Below are 25,095 nucleotides of genomic sequence, written 5' to 3' on the forward strand. Positions count from 1 at the left end.
TAAGCCACTTAGCACTCATCTATGTATTAGTCAAGCATAAAAATGCTCCTAATAGCACAGTCTGGCAGACGTAAATAGTAATTTTGTGCCAACGAGGTGATTCCTAAAGACCTATTAGCTGAAATATGCCAAGTGTCTTAAAAAAAACTATGCAAAATCAACAAACAAGAGGAGGCAGGGTGGAAGGGTGGCTGTGGAGAAGCCATTCCTAAGGAAGGGAAACTACTTGAAAAGGCTTGAAAAGACAGTTTACACAAAAAACAACAAAAAATGTTGTATGTATGGAGGAGGTCAGGAGAGAGGTACAACAATGAGTGCTTACAGCCATCTGTAAAACACAGGAGAGGTAGAGATGAAGCCTACTTAAAGAGAAAGCCTGCTTATAAGGCTGTACTGAAGAAAGCTTCATGTGTATGGAGGGTGAAGAACCTTTCTCTTTTTAGTATAGTCTTTAAGTTATCATTACTTTCACCACGACAGGTTAATTTTCTTTAATTATATTATTGTATGACTAGCATGAAGCATTTTCAAGAATAAAGTATAATCAGTAAGCTGTGTATTTTATCTCTTTTTGGCAAATGAATTATACTCACAATAAGAATGAAGGGTGGTAGAGAGAGAGTCTACCACTGGCCTTTCTTATGTTCATATGTTGAGGAGCAGGTATGCTGTATAAATCTGTGCTAAAATACAACTGTGTTGCAGTGTTGTATGGACTCAGGACAGTGCAGGGACTTTGATGGGTTGTTTCATATGCACATACTGGAGTTTATTCTATAGTATGGTGTTAGATGAGGCTACAGATCCAACAATAGACTATATAAATTGTTGTAAGAACAATATAATCCTGAAAAAAGAGGCTATTAATTTCCCAAATATTAAACCACGTCACTAAAAAAGTTAGAGATTGCATCAATAAAAAGTAGAGACTTACTTGGTGATTCTGATAGTGTGAAAATTAATTTGAAGCCATTTCAGTTGGTTCTCAGAAATGTTTGTGACTGATGTCTGCTTCTTTATTGAAACGCTGCTCGGTGAATTAACCGATGCACGGTGCCCTTTTTTCCCAAACGTCACACAGTTTGCAAGTTATGGTGATTATCTTAAATCATTCTTACACCAGAGGTAACATGTCTGTAACACATCCTATTGAGAACAAGGACTTCAGGGATGTTGCCACTAACATGTGTAGTGATGAAGTGTTTTAAGAAAATTATTTTGAATATGATCAAACCAAAGATATCTTCAAGTCTAGACCCGCATCAGTTTGTAAACAGTGAAGGATGCTATGATAAATATCATTCATTTAATAAAGGAAGCATTCAGAAGATCCAAAAGCCTATGATCAGATTCTATTTGTTGATTTTAGTTCTGCATTTGATTGTTCGTCCATACCTGCAGGCCCAAAACTCTTAAATGTGCCTTAATTATCAAATGTTTTTTATCCCTCTTGACTAGCAGGTGACAACAAGTTAAATGATTCAATTTTTATGACTTCCCCCTCTCCTTTTCACCATGCATGCTAATCACTATAGTGATAACTGCACTAATAGTTGGCTGTCAAATTCTCTGATGATAAAACTATTTTAAGTCTTCTGCACGCAAATGACTGTGCATCAGCAGTGGTGTCATCATCATCGTTTTATTTTGAACACTGATAAAACTAAAGAAATAACATTTCACCCTAAGGGAATATGGGAAGTACATGTAGATTTATTTTTTTACTGACAAATAAGCTCGGATTCAATTTTCTTCAACGGCTCAAAATGTTTGAAGTGAGATCTAAGGATTTTTTTTATAATACAATGCTTGAAAGTTTGATTAGATATGGGATAGCAGTTGGTGTGGCTTACTTACAGTAAAGTCAAAAGTGCTATGACAATGATAGGAAACAAAAAGCACTAGTCTCACCAAACAAAATATTACAAAATTGTTGTTTATCAGGCTCCTAAAAGTTTTAATGATTCATCCCTTATCCAGTTTTTTCAGAGCTTGAGTTTTTACCCTCAGGGACTGTAAAACAAACTGCTAAAAGCTCTCATCAATCCCAGCATCTTTTGCACATAAGGACTCAGTGCACTTTGAAAGCTCTGGAGCCACATCATCCTGTACTTAAATGTTTCCTGGAGTTTAATTATGGGAAACTATCAGTGATGAATGAATGAATTATTAACATATTTATTAATTGAATTTTGGTGCTGGCTTTATTGTGTGAATACTTCTATGCACAGCACTATTTGTACAAATTAAATTTCACATGTGGGATAATAACGTTTATTCGTATCTCTTATTGTAGCCATCCATCCATGTTCGTTTCTGCGCAGGCCACTGTTGATGGCCATTATTAATGCTGTGGAGAGGATAACAATGACAAGCCTAACAAATGGATTCTGAGTCAACTCATCCTTGCTTTTATGTATGTTTTATGTGCCTGACTGGCCAGTGTCAGTGTTACTGGTCTGGCCTAGTAAGGGCAAGGGAAGTGACATGGTTAGTTCTTACAGAACAATTGACCATGGTTCTAGATAAGACATCAAACCCCCAAACCTAATAAACTGGATCCAGAGTGTGTGTACATTACCAGCAAATCTGAGTATCATAATTACCTGGGTGACAGAGATCCATCAGAAAAGCATAGCAACTAACAGAAAAGGGAAGGTTAAGTTGGTATCACTCTACTGTGTTTATATAGAAAGGTTTGAATAGCTTGATTCTTTTTATATATATATTAGTATCAACATATGCTTAGTCCTGAACCGTCCAACATATTATTGACATAAAATCTGAACAATCTTTGAAATCCTTAATCCCATAAATTAAAAATAGTTTTTTTTAATATAAATTTGAATCCAAATTTATTGTAAAATACAAATTTAAAAGACTTTTCCCTCTCCAATACACTTTTCTCCTCAACAGGCAGCTCCACAATTCTTTCATAGGGGCAGCCATATGGGGGCCACCAAATAAAGAATTTCCAGTTGTATTATGCTGTTGTCAAATACAGGTTACTTGAAAAATATGGCAAAAATGAGTGAAAGAAAAGAATTATATAATAATAATGGATTGCATTTATATAGCGCTTTTCGGGACCCCTCAAAGCGCTTTACAATACCACTATTCATTCACTCTCACATTCATACACTGGTGGAGGCAGCCACAGTTGTAGCCACAGCTGCCCTGAGGCAGACTGACAGAGGCGAGGCTGCCATATCACGCCATCGGCCCCTCTGGCCATCACCAGCAGGCGGTAGGTGAAGTGTCTTGCCCAAGGACACAATGACCGAGACTGTCTGAGCCGGGGCTCAAACCGGCAACCTTCCAATTACAAGACGAACTGCCAACTCTTGAGCAACGATCGCTGTCAACTTAATTTCCTGCTATTAAAGTCGATATCACTGAAAATGGGTAAATATGAAAATCAAATAAGATTTTGAAATCTATAATAATTTGCTTTAAATAACGATTTAATGTTTCAACTCATTGTAGGGTGTTTTTGTCTCTCCTGTGCTCAAGTTTATTTAACTTATTACCATCACAGGACAGTTTTGGCAGGAAGGCCTGCAAATTTTGAGGTGGTGGCCGGTGCCACCTTGGTGCACCCTGTTTACAGTTAAAGAAGAAACGTTCATATCTTTAACCGTCAACAGTTTATTGGGAAAAATTATTTCACAACTTTCATCTTTGTGTCTGAGAACTGAAAAATGACTATTCCTATTTTTACCTGATTCACTATAAAGAACTGAACTGAAAGATCACGCCACTTACACCGTTTTAAGTTCTAAGTGGCGATGCTTTAGTCATCTGAGCTTTCAACTCCATCTGGCTGGGGGCGTGTGGCAGTGGTGTAAACTCCTCTCTGATTTCTTCATACAGCTGGTTGTCCTGAAGGAGGAGAAGAAACCACCTGACTGATACAAACTTAGCAATAATGAAAGTCATGTCTCATACTTCCTAAAACTTACATCTATGATGCTGGAGTACACATTTTCTACTGGAGGTCCTGAAAACATAAAGTTCAGAAAATAAACATCTTGCATGAGGAAACCTTGCAATACGTAGAACCTGAGGAAGCAAACTCTGTAAAATATGAGGAACTAAATCTGAAGAACTAAAATAAGTTCAGGTCAGTGACATAAATATCTAAATGACTAGTAACTATTAACTAAATAGTAACTACAAGTAATTACTGCTGTAACCAGTCACTGTTCTTAGTTATAAATGAACATCTGGTGCTTTGGTTACATACAGGGAAGAGAGAGTGTGTGTGTGTGTGTGCGTGCGTGCGTGCGTGCGTGCGTGCGTGCGTGTGTGTGTGTGTGTGTGTGTGTGTGTGTGCATGCGTGCGTGCGTGTGTGTGCGTGCTATGGAAGACAAGTTTGACTTCTGTGTACACAATTTAAAAGAAAATTATAGCTTCATAGATGAATAGTATTTTTTAAAAAGTGTTCTTTAAAGTCTTACACTAAACACTTGGTACATACAAATCTGTCCCACTGAAAGTTATTTTTGCAAATAGTCTCCATAAAGTATATTTCTAGATCTTACTGCAAAAACTAGGTTGGGGATAGTCTCCAAAACAGGATAATGCATCAATAAAGTCCTTTAAAAATATTACAAAATGCTTTAAAATTCATTTTTTGTACGCTCACTTATGGGTTTAGTGGCTCTCCTCTTGCAGAAAATCAGCAAAGCTGCTGATAAGAAGGCGATCAGGACAATCACAAACAGACCCGTGTATAGCAGCAGATCTACAGGAGTTGAACAGAACAGACTTAGTTTATTTAGTTTAAATACAGCATGTGGCCGTGGGCCAGTTCATTTAGCCACAGTGTTATGTGAATTCATGTGCTTGCATGTTCACAGTAAGCAGGTATTTTCCTTATCCATTCAGCACCAACACATACAACAGCTCATTAGGTAGAGAGAAGTGTTCACTTAATATTACTTAAAGCATAGTTGCTCCTACATGTCCACCTTAAGATGAAAACTATAAAGAGAAGTTTTTTTTGGTTTTAGGCATGATTATCTACTGCTGTGCTTCCTCATTTTAATTAAAGTATTCATTAATACCTACAGTTCAAATGAGGCTTTTTGTGTGCTATAACTGCTGTACTCACAATTGTAAAAATAGAAAGATTAGAAGATTAGAAGTACTGCACTTTTTCTACTTGTATGTTATTTCAATTTAATGTATTCTTACTTCTAACACAATTATTCCTTTGTGGGTATGTGACACATTCTAATAAACTCATGCATAATTTAAATAGACCCATCTACATACATGCAAATATAAATGTACCTGAACTTGCAGGTTGGGTGGGAAAGTGGTGGAAAGCTTCAGTGGAGGATGATGTAGCAGTGGAGATTGAACTCTCTGGTGTCATCTTCATTGTTGGTGTGGAGGCTGATGTGACAAATGTTTATGTTGAAAAAGGTTTCAGAATTAAATTTAGCATTGAAACACTTGAAGCTATCAATAATGAATAATGCAGCTAGTTAACTGACAGGTTCACTGGAGGTTCATTAATATTCTTTTAGTGAAACACGTACAAGAAAGTAATAGTTTGGGCTTCACAGCAGAACTGATAAAACTGCATTTTTACAGTTGATATAATATACAAAGGTTATTTGAATAAGGTGTCAGTAAGTATTTGGACAGGTATGAACAAACATTTTCATGACATTCAGCAGAAACTCACCTTCTTTGACAGAGATCTGAAATTCATAGTTTGAATCAAAAAAATCTACACCCATTCTGCCCAAAGAGCACCTGTACACTCCCGAGTCAGACACTTCCAGCTTTGTGATGCTCGCATACATAATTGTCTTAGTTCCTAGAAAGCTTCCTTCTTTATATTCAATGCTGTATCTGCCTTGTTGAGCTGTGTCCTCTGTTGTTTCAATGAGAATTTTTCCTTGTTCACATTTTTCCTTACAGAAGAGCCTCAAGCTTCCAGACAAAGAAAATGAACAGCCAACTGTGATGTTTCCTCCCTCCCTATCTGCATGGATGGGAATTTCAGCAGTAGCAAGATCAGCGTTTCCATCCTGAAGTGCTTCTGAAAATGCAAACAATCAGTAATTACGACATGCCCAAAATAATTTAAAACACCTTTATAAATTAAATTGAAGACCAAAAATTATTTAAGCAGATCGAACATTTTCAGTTTCAGTTAAATTCACTACATTTTTATTGATTTTGAATTTGCAAACACAGCTCCATGATTCTTCCTGACATCAACACAAACCATCGGCTGATGAAAACTCAGAACCTTATTTTAAAAAAGCTTGAAAGCTGGACTTTTTGTGTTTCTGATTAAATCTTCTTTTGCTTTCTTTGAATGTGAAATGGAGGTTGTGGATTTGTTGTTTAACATCTGAAGATTGCCGTTAACACGTTCATGTTGTGCTTTTTAAAACTGTCACAGTTCTGGGTCCGTTGGACCCAGTGTTTTGAGTTTATTATGTTTTGGTTTATTTTTGCATTATGGATTGTTTTCTGCTGTTCTGGTGCTTTGTTTATCCACCTCCCCGCACACAGAGCGCTGACAAAAACAATGGAAACGACTCTCTAAGATTATTTTTTTTAATATCCTGCGTATTTGCTAAAGCAGTAAGTCTGACGCAACACCAGTCTGCACTTCTAACTCTTTATACCAGAAAAGGCAACGAAAAATTGATCTTTTAAAAAAAGAAAAACATTTGGGTAATTCAACAAAGATGAAACTATGATTAGAAGGCCAATGTCTAACGAGAGATCTATTGTGAAACTAAAAATATATCTATAAAAAAATATTTTTGTGCTAAGAACTTATTTTCTCCATACATTTATATTTTTAAGCAGTTAAATTGTGTTGTTGGTGAGCTATGTGTGGAAGTGACCTTTTCCCAACTCTTAACCACGTGTTTAACCACAGAAACCAATAACTTGTAAGCGAGAGGTGACAATAATGAGCAAAACAGAATAAACCATTTAAACTGTTCGTTAACACCACATAGAAATAAAATAATAATAAAAGTGATAAAACAAGTTAAATAAGAAAATTTACTCACGAATGAAGATGAAACAGACCAAACTGTGACACAGTTTCATATCGAGGCTGTGATGAGTAACTGCTTCCTCTCTTCCTTCTTTACTTAGAAAAAAGGAACATTCGACTTCCTGTTTTGCAAGAATGATTTAGTCCAATTTTATGAAAAGGTTTCATTAACTACAGACAAAAATTTAATCCTTTGTTTTGAATGTAAAACAAACCAGAACTAGTGTAAGTAAAAGTGCATTTCAGTGTATGCTTCAGCTGTTGCAATGTTTGTTCATTGCCCCTCATTGGTTTTGTTTCAGTCCTGATTTTAGCTGATATTTGTGCAAAATTGTGAGGTTAACCACAAACAGTGATATTGTCTTTTGTAACAAAACCATGATAATTTACTACTCACACAGGGTTTTTACCGCTCAGAAATTTGACACCGGAAGAAACCTTAAGTTGAATCTAAAGGTTAACTATGTTGGCACATTAGAAAAAGTATGTGTAGGTTTGGTGGCAGAGAAAGTCAACGAGGTTACACACAGATGAACAAGGAAGGAGAGGTGGCAGTTTAAACTGTCACATGAGAGATGACCTACAATACTGAGACACAGAGACTAGAAGGATTTCAGAGTCTGCCAAGTTGTCCAGGTGAAGTTTAAGATGAGCATGTGCAGTTTCTAATGTCTCTAAACTAGGAACCATCTTAACAACTTCCCCAAACACTATTCAGCTGAATTACAGTCAAAATCTTGTCTTGTGTGTTCTTTTGCAAGAACATGAGATTGTACGCTGTGCTTAACACTCGCAGGTAAGTACTCATGACTGCGTGTGCCTTTGTTCTGCAAGGAGATCTTACCTGTCATGAGCAAACCAGTCTTCCATACTTGCCTGTTTTTTTTTTTTTTAGCATGCTTTTCTTTTTGTACTTTCACTTTGTGTTGGACCATGTCCCGTGTTCCTGCACACTGCACAAAAACATATATTAGTGTCACACATTGTGAATACCCACAGTGGCATTGAAGTCAAGCACTTGTGGTTGCAACATGCCTTAGGTTGTCCCAAGGTTGTGCAGGTGGATCTTACCTGTGATGGTTTCACCAGCTTCCATATTTGCCTCTGAAAATGTAATAAGTGATTTATTCAGCTCTTTTGGTCTCAACTGTGCCAAACATGTTGCGTAGCAGGTTATGTTCCAGATTAGAAATCCACAGATATTAAATCATCACGAACTGACTGATTGGATCATTGGAAAAAGCATCTCCATTCCTGGAAGATCCCTCAGGCCTCTGTGTGTGTACAGCAGGAGGGTGTAAAGTTTTCCGGTGGGAAAATATGGTTAGGAGTAAGGTGGACATCATAGACATTAATGTCTAATCAGGGAAATGTGCTGGACAATAGATGCTAGTAGACAATTGTGTCTATTTTCTACCACTTTCCCATGATTATCAGTAAGAAATATATAGTCTTCGAGGAAACTTTATTTTTTCCTGTTGGTTCCAAATATTTTGTTTGTTCTCTAAGCACAAATACATGACACTAAAACAGAGTACTTGTTTGTACTTGCTAAACTTACATCCAGTTTGCATGTAGACTAATTTTTAATTTTGTTATTTATTCTTTACTTACTCTCAAACTATTAAACACCACCGAGGATTCAGATGAGAGAATAAAGTAGTGCTACATTTATATCTAGTCTACATCTAGTAGATCTTCAGAGAGTACTTCAAGTAATCTTGGTAACCATGCAGTAGCTTGGTTTCAAGCTTCACCGTGATCCCATCTTGCAGGTCAGTTCCTCTCACACTCAAAGCTCCTTCTTCCATCACTCTTGGGGCTTGTTACCCGATTTTGGGTGGGGGTGGTTATATTGTTAATGGACTGATTCATATATAGCACTTTTTTACTCTCCTGGAGCGCTCAAAGCTCTTTATGCAACATGCCACATTCACCCATTCACACTCAGTCACACATGCACTTTTTTAAGTGCTCACTAACTGTTCTTCTAAAAAATGTAGCTTGATCTCTGATCCTTTAAAGAAAGTTCAATTCACCTTCATTATTAGCTTCAAGGGTCTCTAGACCCAAATACAATATTGTATTTTATATTTGATTTCAGTTAAATTTTAATGGTGTTTTAAAACTTTGAAGTCCTTAAACTTACTACTATGCAGTTTATTATGTTGCCAGAGTCACTGAAGACCAGTGTTGGGCAAGTTACTTTGAAAAAGTAATTAATTATAGTTACTAGTTACCTCTTCAAAAAAGTAACTGAGTTAGTAACTGAGTTACAATATTCTAAAAGTAATTAATTACTTGAAAAGTAACTATTGCGTTACTTTAAAAAAATGTTTAAAATGTTTAAGCCTCTGGGGTCCAGGGGCCATTTTTAACTACTTTTGATTTTCCCTCCACATTTCACCTTTAAAAACAGTTTATTTGCCTTGTTTGGTATCATCCTTTTCAGCGCAACCTTGTGTGTCTGAATAAAGAGTTGTGTTTTCATTTTGACATACTGTATTAACACAACTGATCTAAAATCAGACAAAAAAAACATAAAATCAGAGTAGAAAAAGTTATATTTTTTATCGTAACAACCACAAACATGTTTATTGAATCATATTTCATAACTTTAAATGCAAATACAAATTGTCAATTTTAAAATCATATGCACAAGTTTTGCAAACAACAAAGTTATTCATTTACCTTTTACCCTTTTTTTAAATAACCATTTCAAACTATTTACAGAACAATCAGCTGTTCTGCATTCAATAAGACACACAAATTATTTGTGCCACTCCAAAAACACAATTTCTGTCCACTATAAAGGAGAATATCAAAGCCTGATACGTGCAGGTCTGACAGCAGCAGGTTTCTACCTGGAGACAGCAGTCGCCCCATTGTTCTGACACACAACACAAAACTATCCACAACACTACACACTAACTACACAAGACAACACATTAACACACTCCAAACACGCTAGACGTCACAAATCTCTCACATCTCAAAACTCCCTCTCTCTCTCTTTTTCTGCTCTCTCTCTCTCTCTCTCTCTCACTCCTAAAACTTCCCGGGTTTTTTTGTTGTTGTTTTTTTGGGGGGGGGGGGTTACTCATGAGCAGAGAGTGCTTGCTAGCGCTGTCCTTAGACAGTAAACATGACTAAACTATTCAGGAAAAAAATGCTGCCTATATATTGTTTATCATGACTCTGGTTTTACGTAGCCTATCAACACAATTTAAAAACTGGTATATATCACCTTGTTGCTTTGTCTTTAAGTGGTCATGTGATTGGCTTACCACCACTACTTTATTCTTCCTCAGTCAAACAGCAGCACTCATGCGATTGTTTTGACCCCTTAGCTCCAGGTGTTGTGCTAGAAAGTGATCGTGATTACTAGGGGTGCAACAATACTCGTATCGATATTGAACCATTCGATACAGTGCTTTCGGTTCGGTACACATATGTATTGAGCAATACACAATTTTTAATTTATTTTATCAATTTTTCTTCTGTCTGTGTTGAGCGCTCAGTGGATCTGCGTTCGACTACTCCGCCTAGGCTGCACTGTCGAGTGCAGATCCACTGAGCGCAGCACAAGCTAGCAAGACAGAAGTTAAGCTTCTTTTTAAAAAAAAAAAAAGAAGAAGAAGAAGTTAAGCTCGTTGCAACATGGCAACTGCCTCAACGATACCCGAAATTGAACCTCCCCCACCCTCATTCAGATCTGGGGTTTGGAACCATCTTGGTTTTCATGTGAAACATGACCCTGATGGTAAGCGCGTCATGGACAAAAGTAAAACAGTATGTCGGATGTGCCACACAATGCTCAATTGGTGGGAACTAGTGCGTTAGCGCAGTTAGCTCGTTAACGTGTTGACGCCCCACGCACGGAGTGATCCGAGGTAACTTGTTAACGGAGATTTTCCGCGTCATTTTAACAAGATTAACGCTGACAGCACTAGTGGGAACACAACAAATATGACTGCACATTTACGCCGACATCATCCTAGTGCAAAGACAAGTGGAAGCAGACAAAAACAACAAGCAAGCATGCTACAAACTTTACCCGAGTCATTTAGACAGCCGTTAGCACATGATTCTCCTTATGGGGACCTGATATGTTTAATATGCTGCTGGGAATATATCCCAGAAGAAGCGGATAGTATAGCTTTTATTTTGGAAAGAGCCATTTCTCTGTAATAAACTCTCGTTCCCAAAGATGAGTGATTTCTTGATCAGAAAGATTTATTTATTTATTTTTATTATTTTGTTGTTTCAGCAACATTTAATTTAAAAACTGTACTTTTGAATTAAAATATATATTTATAATTTTAATAGATGACAAAATTAAAAGGCATGAACATTTTTTTGTATCGAAAAAATATTGAACTGTGACACCAAAGTATCGAACCATCACTGCTGAAGACAAACAAATTGCTGTTCATCAATACTTTGAAACATAAGAGTTCAGTTTGAAAGCATACAACACAATATTTGTGAGTACTGTTGCATCACCACCAGGTGGTGCTTTTAGGTTAACTGAGGATTTTGTACATTACAAGAAAAAAACAAAAGAAACTCACTGGCACATTCAAATCTTTATATTTTTTTTTCATTAAAGGAAAGAAAAAGGATGAGTTTGAAGTCACAATCCATAGTATGAGTTTTTGTTTCTCTGGTTGCAAAATCAACCTTTATGGTATAAAATCCATATTCAGATGTGGACAGTATCATTTGTGTTGTTATGTGTGAGTGAAGAGTAGATTTGATCCAGGTCCCTGCTGGCTGGATCAAGGCTCTGATAGATCGGATCGTCTGGCGTCGGGACTGGAGAACAATTCTCATAAAGTGTAACCTAGGGGGAAATATACAGATTTGATAAAACTGTGACACATTCAAACAGAAACTGATGACATGCCTTAGCTTTAAGTAATTGAGGAAAATTGCAGAATTCACCACCATCCTCCCAGACATTTTCACCAGCACAATGCATCCGGACCTCACCACCATCATCTGCATGTTGGTAAAATACTTAGCTAACTAGACATAGAGAGTTAGACTCCATCCCCAATTTTTTCCATGTCACTCTGCACCACTGCTCCTCGAAACCAAGCCTACTGCCTTACTTCCTGTAGAAACCAAACAGCGAGCCCATAAATGCACGGCACAACAAAGACAAGCCACCTCGACAGGACAAGACTCAGCTGTACATCTGCATCTAAAGACAAACGGTCAGATTTTCAAGGATGCAAGTGTTCACATTTTGGTCCAAGAAGACAAATGGTTTGAAAGAGCAGTGAAAGAGACCATTTATGTCCATCATCACTGATCACAGATGAACCATTATTAAACAGAGGGGGTGGCTTACGACATCAATTGTCAGTCTTGAGATCCCTTCCCAGGCACCTCAACCTCTACTCACATCTCGCATCACCTCAATAAATCCCATGATAAGCTGAGGCAATATCACACAGTGGTTTCACCCCAAACCTCTGGTGGTAATGACCCATGCTTTTTTTCACACAGGCAAAAAACACCCTACATGGCGACATCCGATCTGCTGCAAAGATCATTGGCTTATCACTACCCACAAAGGATGACATTACCACATCCCACTCCCTCAGTAGAGCCAGGAACATCATAAAGAATCCCTTACACCCTGGCCATAATCAGTCCTAGCTGCTGGCATCAGGCAGGCACAATAGGACTGCTAAAAAATCCGCATCCAGACTCAGAGATACTTTATTCTCAGTTCCAAAATCATAAACTCTTGTATGCAGTAACAGTCACTGAGTCACAGAGACAATACAATCAATCTTGATTTAAAAAGAAATGTGATTTGTGATTCCTTTCATCGATAACATATTGCCACTGTTGTGGTTTACAAAGAAGACCCGGATTTGTCTGTAACAAGTAGTGAAACCTGAAATATGTGTGATGCACACTGGAAACTGAGATCTTCACATTCAAAGCACAAGTTTCACCTTACAGCTACTCCCAGCATGTTTCAAAAGGCACATCAGCAAACAAACAAAAAGAAAAATGAAATTGTACTAAAAGATTCATAATTGTCAACACAACACAAAGCTATTTGATACACCATTAATTAAAAGAAAATCTGATTACTGCAACTTTAATTAAAGGTGAAGTAGGGATTTGATACAAAATCAGAAATAAAGCTCTTCTAAAAACAAAAGAAGAAGAAGAAGAAATGAAGATGGCTCGCCTCAGTCTGGTTGTGGTCGGGGTTTCTCCGTCTGTTCTGACCTATAGAAAAAACATCAGTTAAATATAACTTCACAGTCATGAGGACAGTAGAAAGAGCATCACTTCCTTTGAGGTGACAGTGCTGACCACTGCACTACTGGGCCACCTGACTATTTGAATGAGTTACAGTATCTCACAAAAGTGAGTACAGCCCATACATTTTTGTAAATATTTTGTTATATCTTTTCATGGGACAACACTGAAGATATGACACTTTGATACAATGTAAAGTAGTCAGTGTACAGCTTGTATAACAGTGTCAATTTGATGTTACCTCAAAATAACTCAACATATGGCCATTATTGCTTAAAACCCTGGCAACAAAAGTGAGTACAGCCCTAAGGGAAAATGTCCAAATTGTGCCCAAATAGCCCTTTTCCTTCCCTAATGTCATGTGACTCATTAGCGTTACAAGGTCTCAGGTTTAAATGGGGAACAGGTGTGTTGAATTTGGTGTTATTGCTCTCACACATTCTGATATCATCATGGCAAAGTATTCTCTAAGGATCTGAAAAAGAGAATTGCTACTCTACATAAAGATGGCCTAGGCCAGCGGTCCCTGACCTTTTTTGATAAATACAACAAAATAAAATGATACGACCAAGACAATAACTGTGGTGCTTTGTAAATATATATAAAAACATAAATTCACTGTGCAATTGTGTAACTTTATTAGCAGCGTCCTCCTGAAATGCGCCAACAACATAGTTATAGTTATAGTTTATTTATTTATATAGCACATTTAATTACAACAGGAGCGTTGACCAAAGTGCTGTACAAGAATACAACATACCTAAAATAAAATAACTTAGAGTATTGATGGCAAAACACCTAATATGAATTAACAAATAACTCTCATGCTGTATTAAAGGCCAGTAAATAAAAATGTGTTTTAAGATAAGATTTAAAAAGATTGACAGTACAAACCTCGCCATGGTCGAATATGGTCTGATGAGACCAAGATAAACCTATTTGGTTCAGATGGTGTATAGGATGTGTGGAGGAGTATAAAGCCAGATGTGTCTTGCCTCCAGTCAAGCATGGTGGCGGGATGTCATTGCTGCATGAGTGCTGCTGACACTGGGGAGCTACAGTTATCTGAGGGAACCATGAATGCCAGTATTTACTCTGACATACTGAAGCAGAGCATGATCCCCTCCCTTCAGAAACTGGGCCACAGGACAGTATTCCAACATGATAACGACCCCAAACACGCCTTCAAAAAGACCAGTGCTTTGCTAAATAAACCGAGGGTAAAGGTACTTGACTGGCCAAGCATGTCTCCAGACTATTGAGCACCTGTGGGACATCCTCAAATGGAAGGTGGTGGAGCGCAAGGTCTCTAACATCCACCTGCCCCATGATGTCATCATAGAGGAGTGGAAGAGCTCTAGTGAACTCTATACCCAACAGAGTTAAGACAGTGTTGGCAAATAGTGGTGGCCACACAAAATATTGAAACTTTGGGAACAGTTTGGACATTTTCCCTTGGGGCTGTACTCACTTTTGTTGCCAGCAGTTTAGAAATTAATGGCTGTATGTTGAGGTATTTTAAGGTGACATCAAATTTACACTGTTACACAAGCTCTACACTGACTACTTAACATTGTATCAAAGTGTCGTCATGTCTTCAATGTTGTCCCATGAAAAGGTATAATAAAATATTTACAAAAATGTATGGGGTGTACTCACTTTTGTGAGATACTGTATTCTTAATCACACAGATAAGGTTGGAAGGTAACTTACGATCAGAGATGTCTGTCTTCTTTTTACAAACGAGAAACAGAAATACGGGCAACACCAAAACCCACAACGCCTCCTTTTTAAACTCAGGCAAATCTAATGGAAGACAATGAGAAAGCGAGACAGAACTTTAAAAGGCCAGAATAACATTATAGGAAGGAAAGAGACCCTTGAAGCTCAGACTACCATGTAGAATAATGAAGGTGAATTAAACTTTCTTTAAAGGATCAGAGAAATCAAGCTACATTTTTTTAGACAAAACTCACCTGTGACGACAATATGAAAATTACAGCACGACTCCAGATTCCCCGATTTGTTCAAAGTGCAGTTGTACATGCCTGAGTCTGAGTTTTTCAGCTGTGTGATGCTCAGATAAAGAAAATCTTCGTTGTGAATGCTGTATCTCTCCCTCTGAGCCGAGTCGTTAGTTGTTTGAAAGAGAATAATTGTGTCACCATTTTTCTTGCAGAACAGTTTCTTTTGTCCAGGAGAAGAACATTTGCACATGATTGTGATGGACCCTCCTTCTTTTGCCATATGATTGGGAAAACCAGTGTTTCCATCCTGCAGCGCTGTTGAAAAACCATTAGTTAAGATTTTCCTACAGGTTAAAGCAGCGCAAAGCTAATTCCTTCTTCATATTTACAGGTTTACAATTTGATTTGATTATTCAGATTCAGAAATTTATACAACATTATCTTCTGCTAATAAATGTATAAGACTTGTAAAAAGAAAAAATACCAGCAGCCTATAGAAAAAATATTGATGTGACCAAAGTTTATTGGTCTTCATCTGTGGATTGCATTTTGTGTAAGAAAAGGTCATGGATGTGGAAGAGTGCATCTACAAATGTTTTTATCAACAAGTTGTTTAGTGGTGAAATGCTGTTCTAAAAACTCTGTGAAGGTTTTCAGTCATCTAGGTCATCGTAGTCTAAGGAGCTTGGAAAGAAAAGCGTCTGGACTTATTTAGGTTGCTTGCAGACGTTTCATCTCTCATCCGAGAAGCTTTTTCAGTTCTAGGATTAAATGGTGGAGGGTCTCAGATTTAAAGGGAGTGTCCCCCCAACAGGGATAATGGGCCCCCTTATGATCCTCTAATTAGTCACACAAGCCAAGGTGTGAAAAGAGGTGTAGGTCACAATCAGCCAAGGTTTCGGGTGAACTCATTGTGAAACCTAGCCGTACCCTATCATGTGAGTGGGCGTTAGGTGTCTGGGAAGGGATCTCAAAACTGGATTATAGATGGCAGACAGTTGGTGTTGTAAACCACCGCCTGTGTTCAAAGACGGTCGTTCACAGTGGAACTAGATAGCCCCAGTGGACATAGATGGAGTCACCACTCCCACCACCCTCTGGAACACAAACTTGGAGTAATCAAGACCCTACAACACTATCCAGGAAATGTTCCCTCTGAGCCTGATGGGAAAAAGAAGGAACGCACACATGTGAAAGAGGCTCTTAAAACATGTGGTTATCCTAATTGGGCCTTCATCAAGTCAACAAAGAGACTGAAAAAAAGATCAGACAACTGGGGAGGGGAGGATCAGAAAGAGAAACGCAATATTATTATCCTGTATGTAGCAGGTTTATCAGAAAAACTCAGGAGAGTCTACAAACACTACATCCCAGTGTACCTCAGACCCAGCAACAGACTCAGACAAAAACTGGTTCATCCCAAGAACAGAAATCCTAAACACAAACTTAACAACGTAGTATTTGCTGTACAGTGTAGCCAGTATTGGGGAGTAACGGAATACATATGAGTAACTGTATTCCGTTACAGTTACCGTTCAAAAAGGTGGTATTCAGAATACAGATACTTTGTAGAAATAAAAGGATTACACAGTGGTCTTCTCCTGTTTCATATGTTAGCCCCCCCCCCAAAAAAAAAAAAAAACATGCATTAAGAGGCTCTAATGCCTGTGTCTCAATCTCGCGGCCCATGTCACCCCTAGTTGCGGCCCGCATTATGAAGTGAAGAAATATTTTTTAAAATTATTAGTCAAAAACTTATTTAACATGAAGGCAATAGGCAGAGTGTTTGTACAGGCATCGCCCTAAAGAATGTAGCTTCATGGGCAGCGTAGCCCATGCTGCACGGAGAATGGAGGGAAGGAGAAGGTCACTCCTTTGAGGACACCTATGTTCACATTTTGGACAGAGAAGACAGATGGTTTGAAAGATGTCATCTATGAACGACCATCTTTGAACAGAGGCGGTGGTTTACAACACCAACTGTCTTCCATCTATAATCCAGTTTAGAGATCCTTTCCAAGACGCCTTAATGCCCACTCACATCCTGGGCGTTTGACCTCAGGAAATCACATGATAGGGTATGGTTAGTTCTCACAGCGAATTCACCCGAAACCTTGGTTGATTGTGATCTACACCCGTTTTCACACCTTGGCTTGTGTGATTAGGTAGAGGATCATTAGGTGGTCTATTTTCCCTCTTGGGGGGACTCCCCACCATTTGACCTTAGAACTGAAGAAGCTTCTCGGATGAGAGGTGAAACATCTTAAAGCAACTTAAAGAAGTCCAGACGCTTTTTTTTCCAAGCTGTGCTAATAAAATAAAATAGCATGTTTTAGACCAGTGGTCCCCAACCCCCAGGCCAAGGACCGGTACCGGTCTGTGAGTCGTTTGGCACCAGCTGGGGTGTGAAATTTATGGCTTTTGGGGGTTTTAACTCGGTTTCTCTGGCTCTTTTCCTGTATTGTAGTTGTGTGTCTGATTTTGAAAGAAATATACATGTTACCATTGCGACCAGAAAGCATTAAGGGGCACAGAGAGGAGGATTTTACTCTCAATGTTGTCAATATTTTAAAGGCAGGTCAGTGAAAATATTGTCTGACATTAAAACGGTCTGTGGGCAAAAAAGGTTTGGGGACCGCTGTTTTAGAACATAAGGAAGCCTCTAAATTTAGTGAACTTGTCATTTGCAATGGGGTTTTCCTAGCTGCAGTCTAATAAAAGCAAAATCCACCCACTCTTGTTTTGGTTGAGTGAGCTTCCTGCTTTATCTGTTTTAGTATCTCAGCTAGAGCTAGGCAAAAGCAACATGAGTAAAACCTAAAAATGTGTTAAATCTTTAAAAAATATATATATTTTTACGGCTTGGACAGTCTCTGTCGTTGTGTCCTTGGGCAAGACACTTCACCCGTTGCCTACTGGTGGTGGTCAGAGGGCCCGGTGGCGCCAGTGTTCGGCAGCCTCGCCTCTGTCAATGCGCCCCAGGGTGGCTGTGGCTACAATGTAGCTTCCATCACCAGTGTGTGAATGTGTGTGTGAATGGGTGGATGACTGGATGTGTAAAGCGCTTTGGGGTCCTTAGGGACTAGGAAAGTGCTATACAAATACAGGCCATTTACCATAGTTAGAAATATACTGTAGTATAATATATAATAAGCTCAAGTTATTTGTGTCCAGTTATTTCCAAATCAATACCCATTATCGATTATCCTAGTGCTACACAATGTTTGTGTAGTCAAAGTAAACAGCTGTCATGTGAATATATCAGATTTTTACAGCACTACAAACTCCTTAAAGTACATTTAAAAAGACCAAAGGAAACAAAATGAATATATATACAAAATATATTATATCATTTTCTTAAAGTAAATGGTGCCCAGAAAGTGAGCTCCCTTGGTTTGCTCTCACAGTGCTTCGTGTGTGTCTGTTCTTATCCTGAGTATAAATTGCTATCGAACTGTGCTTTAAAAAGTGCTAGACACTTATTATATAAGTTATTATTATTATTGCTGTTACTGTTATTATTATTAATATTGTTATTATTATATTATTATTATATTATTGTTATTATAATTGTTGCCTAAATTAAAATTGATAATTGATAATGTGCACAAACTTACTGGTCAACTCTAAATATGTTAGTATGTAAATAAAGAATAACATATTACAAAGATGTACTCACAGATGAAGACGAGGAAGATCAAAGTCTGGTATACAGTCATGTTGAGAATCTGGTTTCATCTGACGTCTCGTTTTTCGCTTGCGAACCAGGAACTTCTTACTTCGATTAGTAATGAAACTGTATTTTTCTTTGAAAGACAGCTTTTGTTTGATTTCTCAGCAAACCAGACTTCACATAATAATGAGCTACAACATGCTGAGAGAGCGAAAGATCATTCACCAAAATAACTGTGTAGAATTCATATGATAAGAAAAAGTCCAGTTTTCCCTTAAGAAATGTCTTCATGTATTTCAGGAGCTGATGCATTGGTCAAATCTTAATCACCTCTGCAGAAAACAGAAGGATCAACTTGTAGATTCATGAGAAGGCTACTTTAATGATTCGAGTCATTGTTATAGAAATAACTCCACAGGAAAAACATCATAGTGGTGTCATTTAATGTTTGAGACAATTTTAACTTTTCTAAGAACCATTTTCTTAAACTCCCTTAAATACTGTCACTTCCTTTTTTCAAACCTCTGTATGCAATTGTTCTTATATCTTATAAAGCGCAGATTAATTTTAAATACCTTCAAACTTAGGGGAAGTGAAAAAAGTTACTAGTAAGGCAAGAGTAAATAAACATGTTGTTGGTGAGTCATATTCTAAAAATAAACAAACCAAAAGTCACTTCTGAAGTTCTTTATTATTAGTAAAAGGAAAGTTAATCACAAAATCACCACTGAAAATGATCAATAATAACATTAGCCTAAACCACATATAACAAGTTAAACATTCTAAGTCAAAACAATTGCATTATAATGAACTTTAATGAGTTTCTTAGATCAGTGATTCCCAAAACGTAGGCCATGTCTCACAGGAGTATCATGAATGTAATGCTCGTGAAAGCGAAAGGTCCTTTAAGGAAGTGTTTGCTCACAGGGGGTCGTTTGACGGTTGGGGTTTTCTCTGTACCACCTTAAAATATAAAGAGTTTCCGGGTGACTGCTGTTGTGATTTGGGGCTTTATAAATGAATTTCAATTGAATTTATTAACAATAAATATACACTAATAATCACGTGATTATGTCCACATTGCTAGGCTGGGCCCCATTTTACCTTAACTGTAATAATTTCAGTCCATATTGACGTGATAGCATCACACATTGCTGCAGATTTGTTGGCTTAACATCAACAATGCGACTCTGATTCCAAAACAAAAGTTGCTTTACTTCCTAATTAAGCTTCAAATTCAAAGTTGCATTTTCCTTGCACCGCTCCATCAAAGCTTGCTTTGTAAAAACACATGCTACCAATGATGCCTGAAGCAGTAACTGCTTCGGCCCTCTGTTTGAATCGCATGACTGGTCCAAATTAATGGAACTGCTAAGCAACGCAAAATGCTTCGTAACAGCTCATCAGTGCTGGAGAAAGAAAAACTGCAGAAAAGATGTTGTTTCTCAATTACAGTCTTTGAATTCCCATACCATAACTACACCCTGTCCTAGTTATACAAGCACAGCTTACCATCGCATCCCCTGTTTCTCCAAGCACATCGTCTTCCAGCTACTAAGTTACATAAGTTTACAGAATCAATTGGCTAGTCAAACTATCTTTACAAAATTGTATTTACATCATTCACACAATCCTTAGTTACACTCAGCACATGATTACTGAGATGTTGTTTTGGTCTCTCCTGTTTCGCCACTGTCACTTAAACAAAGCTTTGAATGAATGAACCAACTTTCAAAACAACTTATGAAGTGGTTCAATACTGATTGATTGCTTTATTTGCACATCACTACTAGCAAATAAGACAGAAGCAAAACAACCTCACAACTTCTCATCTAGTTTTGTCATGCATCATGGGGCTGAAGAATGACAACAGTTTTGGGTAGGAACAGACTGACAGGGGCTCAGAAAACAGAACAGCAGGAGAGGCAGACAATATACAGTGGCTTACAAAAGTATTCGGCCCCCTTGAACTTTTCCACATTTTGCCACATTACAGCCACAAACATGAATCATTTTTATTGGAATTCCACGTGAAAGACCAACACAAAGTGGTGCATACGTGAGAAATGGAACGAAAATCAGACATGATTCCAAACATTTTTTACAAATAAATAACTGCAAAGTGGGGTGTGCGTAATTATTCAGCCCCCTTTGTTCTGAGTGCAGTCAGTTGCACATAGACATTGCCTGATGAGTGCTAATGACTACATAGAGTGCACCTGTGTGTAATCTACTGTCAGTACAAATACAGCTGCTCTGTGATGGCCTCAGAGGTTGTCTAAGAGAAAATTGGGAGCAACAACACCATGAAGTCCAAAGAACACACCAGACAGGTCAGGGATAAAGTTATTGAGAAATTTAAAGCAGGCTTAGGCTACAAAAAGATTTCCCAAGCCCTGAACATCCCACGGAGCACTGTTCAAGCCATCATTCAGAAATGGAAGGAGTATGGCACAACTGTAAACCTACCAAGACAAGGCCGTCCACCTAAACTCACAGGCCGAACAAGGAGAGCGCTGATCAGAAATGCAGCCAAGAGGCCCATGGTGACATAGGACAACTATTAGTCGTGCACTGAACAAAGTTGGCCTTTATGGAAGAGTGGCAAGAAGAAAGCCATTGTTAACAGAAAACCATAAGAAGTCCAGTTTGCAGTTTGCCACAAGCCATGTGGGGACACAGCAAACATGTGGAAGAAGCTGCTCTGGTCAGATGAGACCAAAATGGAACTTTTTGGCCAAAATGCAAAACGCTATGTGTGGCGGAAAACTAACACTGCACATCACTCTGAACACACCATCCCCACTGTCAAATATGGTGGTGGCAGCATCAAGCTCTGGGGGTGCTTCTCTTCAGCAGGGACAGGGAAGCTGGTCAGAGTTGATGGGAAGATGGATGGAGCCAAATACAGGGCAGTCTTGGAAGAAAACCTCTTGGAGTCTGCAAAAGACTTGAGGCTGGGGCGGAGGTTCACCTTCCAGCAGGACAGTGAACCTCACGTGTACACCACTTTGTGTTGGTCTTTCATGTGGAATTCCAATAAAAATTATTCATGTTTGTGGCTGTAATGTGGCAAAATGTGGAAAAGTTCAAGGGGGCCGAATACTTTTGCAAGCCACTGTATGTACAGGAGCAGATTAGGGCAGAGTGTACACACCCGAGAGCACAGCTGAACAGCATCAGACTCACTAGACAGGGGAAGCAAAACTGAACCTAACACAGGAACCAGAAATAAACAGACATGGAGACATGACTTACTGGGGGCACAAAAGGACGGAACACAGAGAGATGATAAAGAGATAAACACAGGGACCAGGAGATAGAGTGACCAGACAGACACAGGGGTATGACCGGGGAGACAGAAGGAATAACAAAACACAGAGACAAGACTGATTTCCACAGGGTCGCTGATGACAAGACAAGAGACGAGATTGGGACAGATAGGGAACTAACATAATTAAACAAGAACCAAGAACTAGAAATATCTCTAGAAGTAGAAGAAGTATCTCATAATATTTGCAAAGAAATAAATCATAAGAACAGAACAGGCTCAGTGATCCATCACCGTTGGCTTGTGTGTCAACATTAAACAACTCATTAAAAGTCAGGGTCCATCTGCAGATAGGATCGTGTGTGTTATTGTGCCTCCATGAGTGTGGAAAAGGTCCAGTCCTTGTCCTTCAGGTTGCACCAAGAGTAAGGTAAGTTCAGCCTTCACATCTGGAGGTTGGAGAAGTGTCATCATAAAGAACCATCTGAGGGGGGAAATAAATAAATAATTTAGCAGAAGCTGTCAACAGACAGCAGATTTTCACTTCAAGTTGTTTTGTTCATATTTTTTTATCTATCTACTGTATATCTATATATAGTTTTATATTGTATATATATATATTGATTCCTTTTTCTGTGAAAGCTTTCAAAGTTTATGTAGGTTGTGTGGGTATTGTTGAGAGTCCATATCATAGCTGGTATGCTCTTTGCAGGGCCGATATTTAAACTGCCACAGATTTAAGTAGAAATATTTGATTTACAAAACCAGTGGTTCTTCATCATTGTCATTTTTATGTTTTTTTTTTAATTTAGTTTGCCTTTCTATTTGAAATTCAATTTAGTTTTAATTTCCAGGTTGAGTCAGTTCAAGTGTGAATAAAAATTTGTTTTAGTTATACGTAACTGTGATTGCCAGTGACAACACTGCATACAGATATTCTAAAACATTATATTATGAAACAACTTCAGAAGAGCATTCAGCTTTTTAACAGGTTAATTCTTTTATTCAACAGAAAATCACTGACTGTGTCTGTCTGTGCATTGTACTGGGGGTTCACTGAGCTTTGCTCTTTTTTGTACTCAAAAGGCTTAACAAAAGCACAGACTCTAAACCAAAACAAACACCAACACCATGAACAATAAAACCAAAAGACTGCAATCACAGAACTGAACAATTATGAGGTGTAAAAATTCTGATATTACTGGTTTTAACATTACGTAAAGATATTTGATTGACTGTTAATATAATTGCAGATTAGTGAAATTTTCAGTGAAAAGAAAACTTTAAATAGAAACAGATGAATGATTGATCTTGGACTGAAATAATTTTCTCATGAACATTAACCACAAAGATGACCATGAAGTTAATCACTGCCCTTAAAACACGGCTCTGAATTGGTAGCATAATGATGATTTAACTTTATAGTCTTTGTGTTTTTGAATGTAAAATCCTTGACTGCAGTTTTAGTGGATTTAGCAAACCGTGAAATCACTCCTTGGTTCCTTCTTTTTATTAAGTAGTACTTAATACTAAAGTACTTAAACTTACAGAGAGAATAAACAAAGATAAGTCACCTCAGTCTGGTTGTGGTCTGAGCTTCTCCTGTTTAAATCTGTAGAAAACACATTGCCATTGTCTAATCAGTCATGGCACTGTTGAACCACCGAACTACTGTCCCACTTTTTAATAAATTTAATTTGAATAAATTGCTCTTAAGGGTGCAGAAAGAATCGTTTGGACTCACCATTAGAATGAACTGCCCTTTTTTTATAGATGAGCAGCAGAACAACAGGCAGGAGAAACACAGCCAATACCACTATTATAACCACAGGCAAGAGGATACCTGTAGGAAAGAAGATGCAATTAAAGAAGCCAGAATAACCTCCACTATATGCACTGCAGAGTAGTTAGGAAAGGAACTCTGTTCCTGTCCATTGGCTGAGAGAAAATCTTATAAAATGTAGAATAATGAACCTGAACTTGCAGGTGATGTTTTAGGCTGCTTGGTGCTTTCACTGAAGGCTGATAAAGGTAAGGTGCTTCCTGAAGTAAAACTCCATGTTAGTGGTCGTGGTGATGAAGGGAGATGTGCTGACGATGAAATAGGTTTCACATGGGATTTAGTCTTGAAAGTTGAAGCTGAGAACAAAGAAACAATCAGAACAACACTTACTGCTCAAAGCAGTCTCTAACCAAAGAAAGTTCACTAATATTCTAACAACACAGTTGTTCTCAATCTACGATAAACTAAATACACATATAATCCTCAGAGACATGAAGGTTTTCGTGACTTTCTGTAGAAACTCACCTTCTGTGACAACAACTTCAAAATCCCAGTTTAAAGATAAGTGATCTGAAGGTGTTCTGTCCAAAGAGCACCTGTACCGCCCTGAGTCCGACTTTTCCAGCTCAGTGATGCTCACATAGACAACTGTATGAATGAGAAAAAATCCTTCTATATATTTAATACTATATCTGCCACTCTGGGCTGAATCATCTGTTGTTTCAATGAGAATATTTCCTTTTTCACATTTTTCTTTACAGAAGAGCTTCCTGCTTCCAGACAGAGTAAATGAGCATCCAACTGTGATGGTTCCTCCTTCCATTCCAGTGCGGATGGGAATGACTGCACCCACAACACCAGTGTTTCCATCCTGCAGAGCCGCTGAAAACACGAAAAATCATTATTTACTGTCTTCATGTAAGACAAGACTGCTTTATATTTAAAGATACACATGTTGCTTTGATTTTAAACTATTTAAAATGTTCTAATCAATTCTGTTTACAGATACTCTACATAAAAAGGTCAATCATGATCGCAAAGATCTAGATTGCTGAGAATTGTTTAAAAAA

General features: G+C 38.0%; 1 protein-coding gene and 1 long non-coding RNA gene across 2 annotated transcripts; both read right to left on the minus strand.

The window, feature by feature from the left end:
• Positions 1-3,638: 3,638 nt before the first annotated feature.
• Positions 3,639-7,123, minus strand: LOC113013946 (uncharacterized). The gene is made up of 6 exons (XM_026155196.2): positions 7,054-7,123; positions 5,700-6,059; positions 5,300-5,404; positions 4,650-4,748; positions 3,963-4,000; positions 3,639-3,882 (listed from the first exon to the last, which is right to left on the minus strand). Exons 1-6 carry the CDS (start codon positions 7,091-7,093, stop codon positions 3,772-3,774), a joined length of 753 nt encoding a protein of 250 aa, XP_026010981.2. The 5' UTR covers positions 7,094-7,123; the 3' UTR covers positions 3,639-3,771.
• Positions 7,124-22,590: 15,467 nt separating this feature from the next.
• Positions 22,591-24,377, minus strand: LOC145423236 (uncharacterized). Its single transcript, XR_013904339.1, has 4 exons — positions 24,217-24,377; positions 23,987-24,085; positions 23,817-23,854; positions 22,591-22,726 (listed from the first exon to the last, which is right to left on the minus strand). It is a non-coding gene; the product is annotated as an uncharacterized LOC145423236 (long non-coding RNA).
• Positions 24,378-25,095: the final 718 nt, after the last annotated feature.

This window comes from Astatotilapia calliptera, chromosome 20, assembly GCF_964374335.1.
Source record: "Astatotilapia calliptera chromosome 20, fAstCal68.1, whole genome shotgun sequence".
NCBI classification, from domain to species: domain Eukaryota; kingdom Metazoa; phylum Chordata; class Actinopteri; order Cichliformes; family Cichlidae; genus Astatotilapia; species Astatotilapia calliptera.

Coding starts and splice junctions, on each gene's coding strand:
- LOC113013946 (XM_026155196.2), bottom strand. CDS start 7,093: ATGAAACTGTGTCACAGTTTGGTCTGTTTCATCTTCATTC. Junction 5,405..5,699: donor TCAGATCTCTGTCAAAGAAG/GTGAGTTTCTGC, acceptor TTGTCACATCAG/CCTCCACACCAACAATGAAG. Junction 4,749..5,299: donor CACCCAACCTGCAAGTTCAG/GTACATTTATAT, acceptor CAACTCCTGTAG/ATCTGCTGCTATACACGGGT.